At 44.9% G+C, this 14,551-nt stretch overlaps 1 protein-coding gene across 1 annotated transcript in view; it reads right to left on the bottom strand.

Annotated features, from left to right (window-relative positions):
• The window catches only part of BCL2 (BCL2 apoptosis regulator), a 199,468-nt gene extending 188,928 nt beyond the window's left edge, over positions 1-10,540 (bottom strand). Inside the window, exons 1-2 of the mRNA XM_005586525.4 lie at positions 9,610-10,540; positions 8,512-9,388 (exon numbers count right to left, since the gene is read on the bottom strand). Coding sequence (XP_005586582.2) covers positions 8,512-9,102 — 591 coding nt within the window. The 5' untranslated portion in view covers positions 9,103-9,388; positions 9,610-10,540. The remainder of the gene's footprint in view (positions 1-8,511; positions 9,389-9,609) is intronic.
• Between the last annotated feature and the right edge of the window lie 4,011 nt (positions 10,541-14,551).

Below are 14,551 nucleotides of genomic sequence, written 5' to 3'. Positions count from 1 at the left end.
AGACTTCGCACCTGGTCTCCCCATCCAGCTTCAGTCACTGTCAATCTTCCTCAAACCCACACATCCTGCCTAGTCTCAGAACCTTTGCAACATCCTTTCAACATCGCTGGTACAGTTAAACACAGCCATCCCTCGGTAACCTAAGGGGATTGGCTCTGGGAACCCCCATTGGATACCAAAATCTGAAGATGCTCAAGTCCCTGATATTAAATGAGTAGTACTTCCATATGCACATCCTCCTACATACTTTATTTATTTATTTATTTATTTATTTATTTATTTATTGAGACAGAGTCTTGCTCTGTCCCCCAGGCTGGAGTACAGTGGCAAGATCTCGGCTCACTGCAACCTCTGCCTCCCAGGTTCAAGCAATCATCCTGCCTCAGCCTCCCAAGTAGCTGGGATTACAGGCACCCACCACCATACCTGGCTGATTTTTTTTTTATTTTTAGTAAAGGTGGGGTTTCACCATGTTGGCCAGGCTGGACTTGAACTCCTGACCTCAAGTGATCCACCCACCTTGGCCTCCCAAATTGCTGGGATTAAAGGCCTAAGCCACTGTGCCTGCCCTACCCCATATATTTTTGATCCACAGTTGGTTGAATCCATGGATGTGGAACCCAAAGATAGGGAGGGCTGTATGTACAAGTTTCACAGCTTAGTATGCAGTGGTAAGTTCTCAAGACTAAGGAGTTATCTAAGGAGAGTTCACCATGTCCCAGTCAAATCAGAGTCTCCACAATTCCCCAAACACACCTCACACATTCATGCCTGCTTTGACACCTCCAGTTCCCACTACCCGGAAGACACTCTCCCCATATCACCAGCCTGTTCGCTAAAACTTGTCTCAAAATAATCTCCGGCATGAAACTCTTTAGATACCACTGTAGCTGGGTTGGGCCTCTCTGTCTACCACACATTGTCCAGGATTACAGTGATTTGCATCCTTGTCTTGGTCCCCTACTGATTGGTAAGTTCCTTGAAGGCAAAAGTTATCTTAGACATTTTTGCGCTTCACTAAATCACCTAGCATAGAGCGCTGCTTGGAGTAGGGTCTCAATAAGTGTTTTTTCAATGAAAAAAGTTAGTGTGCATGTTTTCCTACATAACCAGATCCTGAAAACCCTCTCCATGACCATCGCTACCCTGGTTCCTGGGAACCCAGGGTTAAGTTTTGTGGACAACTGCTCATTTCCCTCAATTAGGACTTCTTCAAATCATTTTCTTCTTATACTATCACTTTAATGTTTAGTAAGTGGCTTTGTCTCCCTGTTCTTATAATTTTGTTATAAAATACCTCAAAACTTCTCTGTGTGTCTTCAGCATGTGTATGTGTGTGTGTGCTTAAAGATGCTGGCAGGAATCCATAAAGGAAATGGCTAGGAGATAGACCTGAAATTTTACATCCAAAAATGCCAGTGCTGCCATCCTTTATGGACTCACTTTTTTTTTTTTCAAAAAGACAAATCTATATTTAAAGCTGATGAAATAATTTGTACTTAATTTTATCCCTATTTTAATTGTAAATCAGGTATCAGTATATCTGAGATATAGCATTGAACTAAGAGGACTAAGTATGTGTCTTATGTTCGCTTAGAAAATTCTAATGCAGCTGAGAGGAATATTTGGCTGCAATTCAATTTCAGAGTTAATATAGAGATATAGCATTCATCATGTTGTAAAGCAGAAAAAAAAATCATCCTAGTTATCTGCTAAGGAGAGCTGGAAAAAGTCAAGAAAAGACAGCCTGCAACACTGATCCTTTGTTTGGTGCTTCAAGTATTAAAATTGGTAAACTCACCATATTCTGTTGCAGCTTAACTGTCTTTTCGACAGTTAAAAATAAAGAAATATAGTAACTGGATCTGTCACAAGAAAAGATGTATTGGTCTCAATGGAAAAAACCTCCCCTGAAAAATTAAAGCTTCACTTGACGCAGTGGGTTCTCGGGTTGTTTTTGGGAGACATGATAAAGGGCAGAGTGGAGTCAGTCATAAGTTTCTGACTCATTACATGGAAGCCCCAGAGAGCTGATTATTAACTAAAAATGGAATACGGTTCTATCCCTGAAGTTGTGGAGGCAAAACAAGAAGCAGAATGGAAACACAAATTTCCCCATTGACGCATGTGGCCCAAACACGATGCTCAAGGGCAGGTGTCTCCATAGTTAACCTGCTCATGGAATGTGGTTGATCGCCCGAGAAAATCACCCAAGTCACTCTCAGTATATTGCTACGAATGGTCATACCAGTATGTCAGGGAGATTCCCTTTCTCACATATTTAAAAGGGCATTTGGGGAAGTAGTCCTTACCCTAAGCTATTTTAGTTTAGTTAGTCAAACATTTATTGAAGGCTCACGTATAACCCCACTATAATCTTGCAGTAGAGGAATCAAAGCAAGTACAAATTTTGCCAGCAGATACTATCTTTTCTCTGCACAGGTTAAAGTTTATAATCTCTGGAGGTAAAGGACAGTATCTGGTCACAGAATTTTGATCTGCCCAGCTGCCTGCAGCAAGTTTGGGGTGAGGGTTATCCTCTCACTTTGATTAGACTCCCCACTTCTGCTCCTTTTCACTAGTATCTAAGCGCATTATGGTTTTCTTCAGGTAAATCCTACCCTTCACTAATTGGAAGTTAACAAGGAGCTAACACCTGAGAGGTCCCTCTCCAGTGGAATGATAAGGCAGGTAGGGGATGGTCACGGGGGTGGTGGCACCTATCAGAAAGTCCCATGGTTTGGAAGAGAGAGGAATAATCATTCCTTATTCACACCAAAGGACAGATGGGTGTATCTTTTGTCTGGCAAATGGAGGGCAGAGAAATAATGCTATGGAATATATAGAATTGGGCATATATCAGAACAACAAGTGACAATCTATAAAAATATGTTTTTAAGTGAAAACAGCTTTGTTGGCATTTTGAAAGTTTTACAGTCTCCATTTAAATGAACAGGACCACAAGCCCAAAAAGTCCGAAGGCAAATGCCAGTGTTACAATGGACTGTGAATTTCTGTAACTAGCATCATAGAAGCGTCTAGACAAATAGAATAGTAATATAACCTCAAACCAAAGGAAAACAGAAGCTTGTTTTTCCCCTCCTCAAAGGAACAGCCCCTATTCTGGTTCAAAACCTACTTGTATTTTTTGGCATACAAGAGTTATTTAAGAAAGATAGTTCTTCAAATTACCCTGTTCCAGTCACTCTAATCAGAGCCTTGATTGTCTTTTACTTAAAAAGAATTAATGAAATGCTTTAGAAATTGTAGACTGGTGTTTATTAAGTCTTCTCAGTATGCATAAATAGTGCTTAGTGGGTTAATATTTAACAAGGGAACTCCCCCTGCCTTTCAGTTCTCTTAAGCATATGTCTACGTTATACAGTATTTCTAAAAGTATCTACATTTGGCCCTATTTAAATTAGGCCTAATGCACACATGGACAGTCATATAGTCAGAAATAACATTCTTAGACCAAGATCGAAGTACATGCAAAATAAGTTACAGTTATTTGCTTTTTCCCTCTAAGTCTCTGAGTCTAGGATCACGCTTATCAGGCTGTACAGTAACTACAAGTTTATTAAGACGCCTGCAACACTAGCCTGTGAGTTTATCCAGGGCAGAGGCAAAGCTCTTTTTCCCGTGCCTCCAACCTAACCCAGGGCAGGACTCATATAAGACTGGCAATCACTTCTGTGGAATAACTGTCTCAGTCCTTGGATGATTTTCATCATTAATCCTGCTTAGACATCAAACATTAAGGTTGCTTAAGCCAAACCAAGAGGCATGAAAGAGAAACTTCATAGTGGGGTAAATTCACTGAGTAGTCTCCTATATGTAGTTGACAGAAAGGATGACCAGATTGAGAAGTTACTGTTATACCTGAATAAGGTGATATTAGATTACCTTAAAAAGGTTGAACAGAACCTTTGAATCTCAAATACAATATATCTCTGGGGGAAAAAGAAAACTTTCTACTTGTACACTACAAAGACAGTGTTGTTTTCTAGCACAAATGCACTTCTGCTGAGAAACTGCCTTGCTAAACTATCGCTGAGACATAATGAGTGACCTTAGAAAAGGGTGCGGAGGTATGTTGGGTGGGAAGCACCACGGTTAACATGCAGCACCCACACACTCGCTCAAGAGTGGGCTTCTCATCCCTTCAAACAGCTCAATAGGACTGGGAACAGAGATAAGAAAAAACTACAAGAATTTTGCTTGCCTTTTTTTTTTTTTTTTAATTTATGGCTTTCTGTTACCTGGTATGCTGTGTGGCCTGATGACATTTAAGTAATCTGAAATGTACCAGTTCAATCAAAGATTACTAAAAAGGGCAACCCATTCTCATTAGAAAGTACACCTGAAAGTAACAGAATGCCCAAAAGAAAGCCATGTTTTCAATGGACATTAAATAGCAACAGAGGCCCTAAAACAGAAAAGAGAACTCAGTTAACTATAAAATTTTATGAAGGTCCAGAAATAATCACACCACAGCACATGACTGAAAACTCTACGAGAAACAATGTGTTTTTTTCTACTAAATAAATTATTGAAAGGGTCATGTGATTCTTGCAGGCAGAAAGATGCACTTTCCCAGGAAAGTTCATCATGAAATATATTATTTAAGACTAGATCATCTTCAAGCTATTTTTAATCCTATCGTTTTGCTGCCAAAATTGGCCATAAGCAGCCAATCCTCAGACATTAGAAAAATGATGCTCTTTCGTGTAATTTGTACACTGGCGTGAGAATGGTATTGCTTCCCAGTTAATCAAATGTTTTGCTGGATGTAGACTGCATTGAGAAAGGAAAAACTGCTTGCTGACTAATCAAAAGGCAGCTGAACTCTACCAGTTGTGGAGAAGTTCCTATCTTCCTAAACCACCAACACCAAAAAATAAGTCGGATTACCATCTCGTCTATAGAATAAAGCGAATCTCCCACAATCTCTTGTCCGGATCATCTCATTCTTCTGGTGGTCCATATCTCACTCTCTCCTAAGACACGAAGCCGAACGTCACCACAGTTCTCAGTTTAGAGGGTCACTCACCATCATTTACCCAAAACTCAACCCCTTGCCTGCAAGAGTCTCTTTGTCTTAAAGAAGTTGCAAGGTCAGTAAAGTCATTTACAGAATTTAAACTGTGTTATGAGGGGATAACATAATAACTAACAGCTATTAAAAGAGCTAATTCTCTTGCCTTTAATTGAAGAAGAAAAGCTATCTTACTTTTTAATGGGACCAGTGATGCCAATATAAATTGTATAACTACTATGAAAAATATTCATGAGAAGACTGGGCTTATAGTTAATCTACCTGCTTGCTATCTCTCCTTCATCCCAGTTTATGTCTTCCTAAAGTCAGATCACAATAGGGGACATCTGGGAAATATTCAGTATTCCAAGTAACACTGTAGATCTTTAAGGCCACTGGAAGGGGACAATGCAGAATCCATCTCAGGTAGCAACTCTTCCTAAAAGATGCCACCAGGAACCAAGGATGGTAGCCAGCATCGCTAACTTTAACGTGCACACAAACCACATATTCTGACTCAGTAGCTCTGGGGTGGGAGCTGAGCTTTTGCATCTCTAAGAAGCTCCCGGGGATGCATGTGCTACTGTCTATAAGCCACACTGAGCAGCAAGGTATCCACGTTTTCTAGAATTGCTGCTCTCTCACTGCTTCCTCTGTCCTGCCTCTCTCTGGATGCCACATAATGCCTTATTCAGACTTAGGAATAAAGTCACACTCCACTCTACAGCCAATTACTTCTTTAGTCTTTATTTAATTTGTAGTCTTCTGGGACAATCTGTCAGAGGCTGATCGTTCCAAGGACCTGATTTCTCCATGTTACGGAACACAAAAGTCAAACAGATTGCCTCAGCCTCACAAGGTTCTGATCTTCTAGGAGCAGCGGCAAAGCAAAAGAAATGACTTGAAGTCTAAAGCCAGGAGTATTCAGTGTAGTATTCAGGAGATGGGCTGATCCACTGAGCCTTGGGGACACTGCAGATTATTGTCACATGTCAAGAAAATATGCTAGCTCTCTTCTGAAGCTTTACCATTAAGACTACTTTACACTATAAAATACAACATATTATTAGAGATGTAACCCCAATTGGCGTAAATTTGAAGAAAATCTGTCTGTATGCCAAATGCCTTAAATGACTTTTAGATTAATAATGCACATTTGAAATGATAGGCCAATCATTTATCATTCTCAAACACTACCACTTTTATTCCAAAGTGTCCTATGAGTGCATTTCCTGGCATATATGTATTTTTTTCTCTAAATTCCGTTGTTTTCCTATATAGTCACCATCTATGCATTGTTCTGAAAGCTATTACATATTTTACCATCAACCATCTGTGCTTCTACATGATTTATTTTTACTAGAAGCAGTTTTGTCAAAAATTTTTTATCATGTTCTATGGTGTGTCCTTGTGGTCTGGCATCATAAAATGTAGCCTCTACATTTATCAACCTCAGATACCTGTTGACCACAAAGATAGGTCTACTACGAAAACTCTGTTTCAAAAAAAGAAAAAAGTGAGCCTTTACTTAAAAAGAAACTTCAGTTACATGAGATGGTAACACACTGAAATTCAGCAACAAGTATCAAGGTTGTATCTTAATTTCTATCATAAACATGTGTCTCTGTTTCCCACGTTTTTATTAACTTACTTGATAGACAGATACCAGTTACCACGTTGGATTTATTTCAACTAGAAAGAAAATTTTTAAATGTGAATTTTTCATAAAAATGTGAAATAGCAAAACTATTAAATCAGTTTTACTTTGGTTTAAAAGGATCCTTTTGGAGTCTGGAAGTCCCAGCCCTTTTGGTTATAGTGATTAAAAATCAAACCACCTACTTAACCAAATATTTAACAAAAACATTCTTTTCACCCTTTAGTAAATTCTTCCAGAATTACTAAACATCTGATAATGTGAGATCTCAACAAACAATTCGAGAAGAGCATTTAAATTTTAGAAATTTAAATTTTAGAAATTTAAATTGGGGTATTTTAATTAATCTTACTTTTAAACACCGAACAGTGGCATCAATATTTTGTCAACTTTGGTCAAATAAGATCAGATGTTCACATCAATCATCTACTTTTCTTGGCCTTTTCTCTATTTGGCCTCTTAATATGAGCACACTTTGTAAAATGTAATAAAAACATGTAGTGTGCTTCTTGACATCTAATCCACTTGCAGTCATTTCTAGGCTTTTTGCTCCTGTTATGTCCTATAAAATAATGACATTAGTAATTCTCCCAAGAGGCTATAAGAGGAAGCACTGAATTGCATCCTGTTTTTCAAAGATAACTCTTCAGATTAAAACAAAAAGTGTAAAACAAAACAAAAAAAAACTTCAGACAAGAATACTTTTTCATAAATTCATCATTTTAGATATGAGATATAGATCTCCATTACAATCCTTGACTCTTAGGAGCTGCACCACCACCCCCCGCAAAGAATCTCAGAAAAGTCCAATTGTATGGTATAATGACGAAAGCTCTGTCTAGCACAGTACCAGAAAAAGATCATCTCACAAATGTTCTTCAAAGCCACAGGTATCAATCACTTCAACTAAAGTCAGGGCAGGAGAATCCACAGCTAAGAATCAATTCTTCTACATTTTACATAGATACCTACATGCAAATTTTTTCAGGAGATCACCAAATTAGGTCGATTCTAGGTTGTGAAAAACAAAAGATTCTAGCATTCTAGCAAATTGGTAAATCATACACAAATTATAGAACACAAAGAATGCAGCCGATGCAAATTCTGTCACTGACGGTAGCAAAGCCATAGCCTAATACTCCTCAAGACACCTCATCACGCCCACTGGGAATATGGCACACACTGGAGATTCCAGTCCAAGGACTTTGGAATGTCAACTTAGCTCTTTACAAACACAACTAAGTTTTCCAGGGAAAAAGACTTACATTGGTTTTCCTCTTTCGGAAAATTTTACCGAGTGATGATGCCCTTGGTTTTCTGTGGAGTCTATTCTTCGAATTAGGTTGTTCTCAAATTTTAGTGTACAAGGGGCTTGTTTCAGAGGAGCTTGTTTGGGATGCAGACTGTCAAGACCCAACCTGGCATCTGGTTCAAAAGCAGTCCCTGAAACCTCCCTCTGGTTCCAACAAGCTGCTCAAGCCAGGAAACGGTGGTCCTGGGGACTCCTGGACCTCCAGCTTGAGAAACACCGAAGGGGGTACCATTTACCACCACATCCCACTGGATTACAAACGCTGGCTCTTTGGATCTCCACGACTAGCAAGCAAGTTAAAGACTTAGATGGCAGGCGTTATCGGTCAGGTGGGGAGGGAACGCTTTATCCAGAGGAAGAGGTAGGGACGCCGGGAAGCAACAACCCTGATTTTATTTCGCCGGCTCCACAGCCTCCCCTTGCCCCAGGAGCCCACCCGCACTCCAACCCCCGCACCTCGAACCTGTGGCCCCAGCCCAGACTCACATCACCAAGTGCACCTACCCAGCCTCCGTTATCCTGGATCCAGGTGTGCAGGTGCCGGTTCAGGTACTCAGTCATCCACAGGGCGATGTTGTCCACCAGGGGCGACATCTCCCGGTTGACGCTCTCCACACACATGACCCCACCGAACTCAAAGAAGGCCACGATCCTCCCCCAGTTCACCCCGTCCCTGAAGAGCTCCTCCACCACCGTGGCAAAGCGTCCCCGCGCGGTGAAGGGCGTCAGGTGCAGCTGGCTGGACATCTCGGCGAAGTCGCGGCGGTAGCGGCGGGAGAAGTCGTCACCGGCCTGGCGGAGGGTCAGGTGGACCACAGGTGGCACCGGGCTGAGCGCAGGCCCCGCGGCGGCGGCGGCGGCGGGGGCAGCCGGGGTCGGCAGCGGCGAGGTCCTGGCGACCGGGTCCCGGGACGCGGCGGGATGGGGCGTGTGCCCGGGCTGGGAGGAGAAGATGCCCGGTGCGGGGGCGGCCCCAGGGGTCGCCGCGCCCACATCCCCCGCATCCCACTCGTAGCCCCTCTGCGACAGCTTATAGTGGATGTACTTCATCACTATCTCCCGGTTATCGTACCCTGTTCTCCCAGCGTGCGCCATCCTTCCCAGAGGAAATGCAGCAGGGGCCAACGGCACCTCTCGCCCCAGCTCCCACCCCACGGCCCCCAAAGAAAGAAGAGGAGTTATAATCCAGCTATTTTATTGGCTGTGCTTTGCATTCTTGGACGAGGGGGTGTCTTCAGTCACGCGGAACACTTGATTCTGATGTTTCCCCCTTGGCATGAGATGCAGGAAATTTTTATTTCAATTCCTTTCGGGTCTTTATTTCATGAGGCACGTTATTATTAGTAAGTATTGTTAGTATCAGTCTACTTCCTCCGTGATGCTGAAAGGTTAAAGAAAAAACAAACTAATAAGTAAAAAATCAGGTGCATTTCCCTGTATACACAGAGTGAAAGCAGGGCATACACACTACAAGTAACACGGCTAAAAAGAATGTATTAAACTGCCTGGAAATTAAATTTACTCGAATGCACTCTAAGTAAAAAATCTCAAATGTTTCCATTGAAAGTTACATTAAACCAATTTCCTGTGCAGAGAACTTACTTGTATTTTTTAAGAACAGCATGATCCTCTGTCAAGTTTCCTTTTTTGTAAAACCAAAACAAATGCATAAGGCAACGATCCCATCAATCCTCAGCACTCTTCGGTTATAGCTGCTTTGAAACTTCCCAATGAATCAGGAGTCGAGGGGGAGAGGGAGTAAAAATTAGGAGGATTTCCAGATCGATTCCCAGACTTCTGCTTCACAGAAATGTCAATCCACAGGAATCCCAACCGGAGATCTCAAGAGCTCGAGAAAAAAAGGCAGCGGCGGCGGCAGATGAATTACAATTTTCAGTCCAGTATTCGCAGAAGTCCTGTGATGTTTTCCCCTTCTCGGCAATTTACACGCGCGCACACACGCGCGGGCACAGGCATGAATCTCTATCCACGGGACCGCTTCACGCCTCCCCAGGAGAGAGACAGGGGAGGGGGAACGCTGAAGGAGCCGAGAACGGGGGCAGGAATCCTCTTCTGATTAAACTCCGAACAGCAAATGCGTTTTCCGAAAAGCTGCTGGATAAATGAAGGCAGGACTCGCCTGGCCCGCCGGTGCCGAGCGCTAGAAGCCCGCGCTGTGTGTGGTGCTGCGAGGGGTGGGGAGAAGGAGGTGGTGGGGGAGGGTTTTATTTTTTCCCTCTTTTCCTAAAAAGGATGACTGCTACGAAGTTCTCCCCCCTGGACCCCCTCTTCCGCTGCACCCCACCGGCGCACCCCGCCTCCGGGCTGCGCACCCTTTCTCCTCCTCCTGCTCCTGCGCGGCGGCGCTGGCGGCGGCCGCCTCCCGGAGCTCCCGCCGCGCAGCCCGCTCCGAGCGCTGACGGCCGCGGGCGGGGAGGGCCCGGCGCCCCTGCACCTTCGCTGGCAGCGGCGGCGGCGGCAGCGCGGCGGGGCCACGGAGAGCGGCGGGCGGGAGCGCGGCGGGCGGGCGGACGGCGCGGAGGGGCGGGCGCGGGAGGAAGGGGGCGGGCGCGGGGCGGGGGTGCCTGTCCTCTTACTTCATTCTCTGCACAGCCCGACCGGTTTCCTGTGCGTAACGTCACACGGTTCATTCAAAAAAAGAAGAAAGAAAGAGCCCTCCTCTGAGCCACCCGACCGCCCCCTCCGCCCCGCTCCCTGGCCCGGGTTAAAGGCGCCGCGGCCGGCCCGGGAGTGGCGCGTCCAGCCGGGGGCACATGGCGCGCGGGGCCGCGGACGGGGAGGGCGCGCCCAGGCCGGCCACCCGCCCGCTCCGCTGCGCCCGCGGGGCCCGGCCGGTGGGTGGCGCGGACGGCGCAGGCCTCCCGCGCGGCCGCGGCGCGGTGGGTGTGCGCGGGGCCTTCTGCTCAGGCCTGCGGCGGGCGGGGCGCGGACTCGGTGGTCGCCGGGGTCCACGACGGGGTGGGGGCTCCCGGGGAACCGCACGCGGCCGGGCCGGGCGGGCGACGGAGCGCGGAGGGGGGCTGCTGGCGGGAGGGTGCGCCATGAAAACAAGGGCTGGAAAAGCGCCGGGAACTGCCTGGACCCTTCCTAGCTGTGTGTGTGGAGTGTGTGTGTGTGTGTGTGTTTGTGTGTCGCCTGGACCATTTCTAGCCGTGTATGTGGGAGTGTGTGTCTCCTGGACCCTTTCTAGCCGTGTATAGAGTGTGTACACGCGCCTACACACACACACACACACACACACACGCCGTGTTACCAGCGCTCGGCCGCCTGGGGAAGACCCAGGCCAATGCCGCGCCCCGAGCAGTGGGACCTCAGCGCTGCCCTGCCGTGAAGAGAGGCGACTCTGCACATTTTAAGCAATGTCTAGGGAAGCCCCGAGCGTGGTGTTTACTTTCAAGTGGCTTCCTAGGTGTCCGCGCACTACACACGCGCGCGCATCCCCGCCCGTGCCCACCTGAACACTTAGTCTGTGGCCCAAGCCATGCAGAACTCAGCGCGCCAGGGAAGGGGTTTATCAAGGGCTTTACGATAGTTTAAGTCAATGATTTTCCTCTGTCCCTAACACGTTTTGCACTGCTTTAGTGCTACACGATGAGGAGTTCTACATAGTAACTTTCAGGCCCACCGTCCTAACGCTGGGGTGGGTGGGCTCCTAAAGGTCTCCACCTTTGCCTGGTAGCCAATCCTAGGTGGCCGCACTTTCTCAAATGAGGTACGTAGATACACACTTACACATCCACACTCGCAGACGTGTGTACTCGCAAGCAGACAGTTTTAAATTCATCAGCATGAATAGCCCCTAGCAAAAAAGGACAAGAGGACAAACAAGTTGCACGTGTGTATTTTTATCTCCAAGAGTCTTTGACAAATAAAGCACCAAGAAAAGAAAGAAAAAGGTTTTCTAGAAGCACAGTGGCTTACTTAATAGGGTTTGAGTGCAAATATATAGGGACACGGAATTATTGTGGTCAAGAAAGATGACAAATGAGTACTATCATGTGTACATATATGCTCTGACATCTTTTTTTTTTTTTTTTTTTTTTTTTGAGACAGAGTCTTGCTCTGTCCCATCACCGAGGCTGGAGTGCAGTGGTGCGATCTCAGCTCACTGCAACCTCTGCCTCCCGGGCTCAAGCAATTCTGCCTCAGCCTCCTGAGTAGCTGGGATTACACATGCACATCACCAGCTCTTCTAATTTTTGTATTTTTAGTAGAGACGGGATTTCACCTTACTGGCCAGGCTGGTCTCGAACTCCTGACCTTATGATCTGCCTGCCTCGGCGTCCCAAAGTGCTGGGATTATAGACATGAGCCACTGGCCTGACATCTTCTTTGTCTCATTCCTACTGTAAAATCAAAACATTCTTTAAAAAGCCAAAAAAGCACACCAAATTCTTTAGTTTTTTTGTGTGTGCGGTTTTTTTTTTTTTTCTCTAAGAGATGGTTCTTGCTATATTGCCCAGGCTGGACTTGAACTCCTGGGCTCAAAGGATTCTCCCACCTCAGCCTCATGAATAGCTGGGACTATATGCTATATGCACTGCCATCTCTCTTGGGTATTTTTATTTTATTTCTTCATTTATTGTATCCCATCAGCCCAACTGCTCTCACATAGGAATGGGTGCCTAGGTACAAATTTCTTATCCAGGCAAGAGGGGATGAAAAGAGATCCTCCTTCCTGTCCTTCTGATGGTTGGGACAGCGTCCCTTTTTGGCACGTGGGAGGTGTTCTGGTCTGGATAGGCACTGGGTATAGATTGACCTAGAGTATATAATCTCACATAAATTCATGCCAGTTCCACAACATTATGGTTTAGAAATCTTGAAAGTGTATTTTAAAGCCCCAAAATTACCTAAGAGGAATTGAAAGGCTTCAGGCTCCTCATACTCAGCATATGAGTGAGGAAATGATAGGACAGACCTGCAAAAGAAACTGTACTTCTGCAAGTGGGCAGCCAGAAGGAAACGGATCCCCTATTCCCAGAGAAAGAAAAGCTTACTGATTTTGTCTTCCTTTGCTCCCATAGAGCCTCACTCTATGGATTTTCCCAGACTAATTCCTTATGTAGCATCTTGGCTATAATCAGTCTTGAGACGGATCTGTATTGCGGTCTTTGACTAGCGGTTATATATTCCCTGGGAATGTTCTAGATACTCTTTCAATTGAAAGAGTGAAACCATTCCTATGTTCAGATTCCATGTTTATTAGATTCCATTTTAAAGCATAAAGGCAAGTATTCCCAGGAAGTATGTGACATTGACTATTCGTCTTTGGACAATGCTGAGGTGGGGGAGCGAACACCAGCCTGAAGCAGGAGTAACTGGATTTGAATCCCAGATCTGTGCCTGAGACCTTCCAACAACCTTACAAACATATGCACAGTGGACTTTTCACTTTCCAAGATGTTTTCCACTTGTAAGAGCCAATGGACGACCCTTTTGGCAGCTTTGCCTGGTTGGATTCTACAAGTAGCGTGGTACCAGGAAGAGAAAAAAACAAGATGCAGGGAATGGAGATCGTATCAAGAGTCTGAACCGCCTGTGTTTTTTTTCCGTCTTCATTCCCCAGGCCACCAAACAAAAAGCTTTTTATTGCCAGTTTTCGCCACCTACTGGTTGTTTCACAGCGTTGTTCTCTTCATCCATCCAAGAAAGTTCTTTCATTCATCATCAGAATAAATGTTCCCCTAGTTTATGAAATTCAAAAGGTACACTATTCTAACACGAACATACTAATGTTTAATATAGGGATGTAACGGCCAGATGTGGTGGCTCATACCTGTAATCTCAGCACTTTGGGAGGCTGAGGTGGGTGGAATGCTTGAGGCCACGAGTTTGAGACCAGCCTGCACAACACGGCAAAAACCTATCTCCACAAAAAATACAAAAATTAGCCGGACATGATGGTATGTGCCTGTAGTCCCATCTACTCTGAAGGCTGAGATACGAGGACCACTTGAGCCCAGGAGGTGGAGGCTGTAGTGAGCTGTGATCACACCACTGCACTGCAGCCTGGGTGACAGACTGATACCCTGTCTCAAAAAAAAAAAAAAAAAAAAAATCAGAAAAAAAAAACCGTGTGTGTGTATCAAATCTTTCCAGCTATGAAACTTTTTATTGAAAATGTAGGTAGAATGAGACTATTAACTGAGGATACTGATAACTAATAGGTCAGATGGAAGAGTAAACCATGGCCCCAACCTGAAATGGAAATTAATCCACAAATAGAATGAGCTGACTACAGACAGTAAAAACAAGTAGTCCATATAGTTTGCATAAAAGAAAAATGAGGCTGGGCGCAGTGGCTCACAGCTGTAATCCCAGCACTTTGGGAAGCAGAGGTGGGCGGATCACCCGAGGTCAGGAGTTCAAGACCAGCCTGACCAATATGGTGAAAACCCGTCTCTACTAAAAATACAAAAATTAGCCAGGCGTGGTGGCAGGCACCTGTAATCCCAGCTACTCAGGAGGCTGAGGCAGGAGAATTGCTTGAACCCAGGAGGCAGAGATTGCAGTGAGCCAA

This window comes from Macaca fascicularis, chromosome 18, assembly GCF_037993035.2.
Source record: "Macaca fascicularis isolate 582-1 chromosome 18, T2T-MFA8v1.1".
Classification (NCBI taxonomy): domain Eukaryota; kingdom Metazoa; phylum Chordata; class Mammalia; order Primates; family Cercopithecidae; genus Macaca; species Macaca fascicularis.
This window is presented reverse-complemented; position numbering and strand designations above follow the sequence as displayed.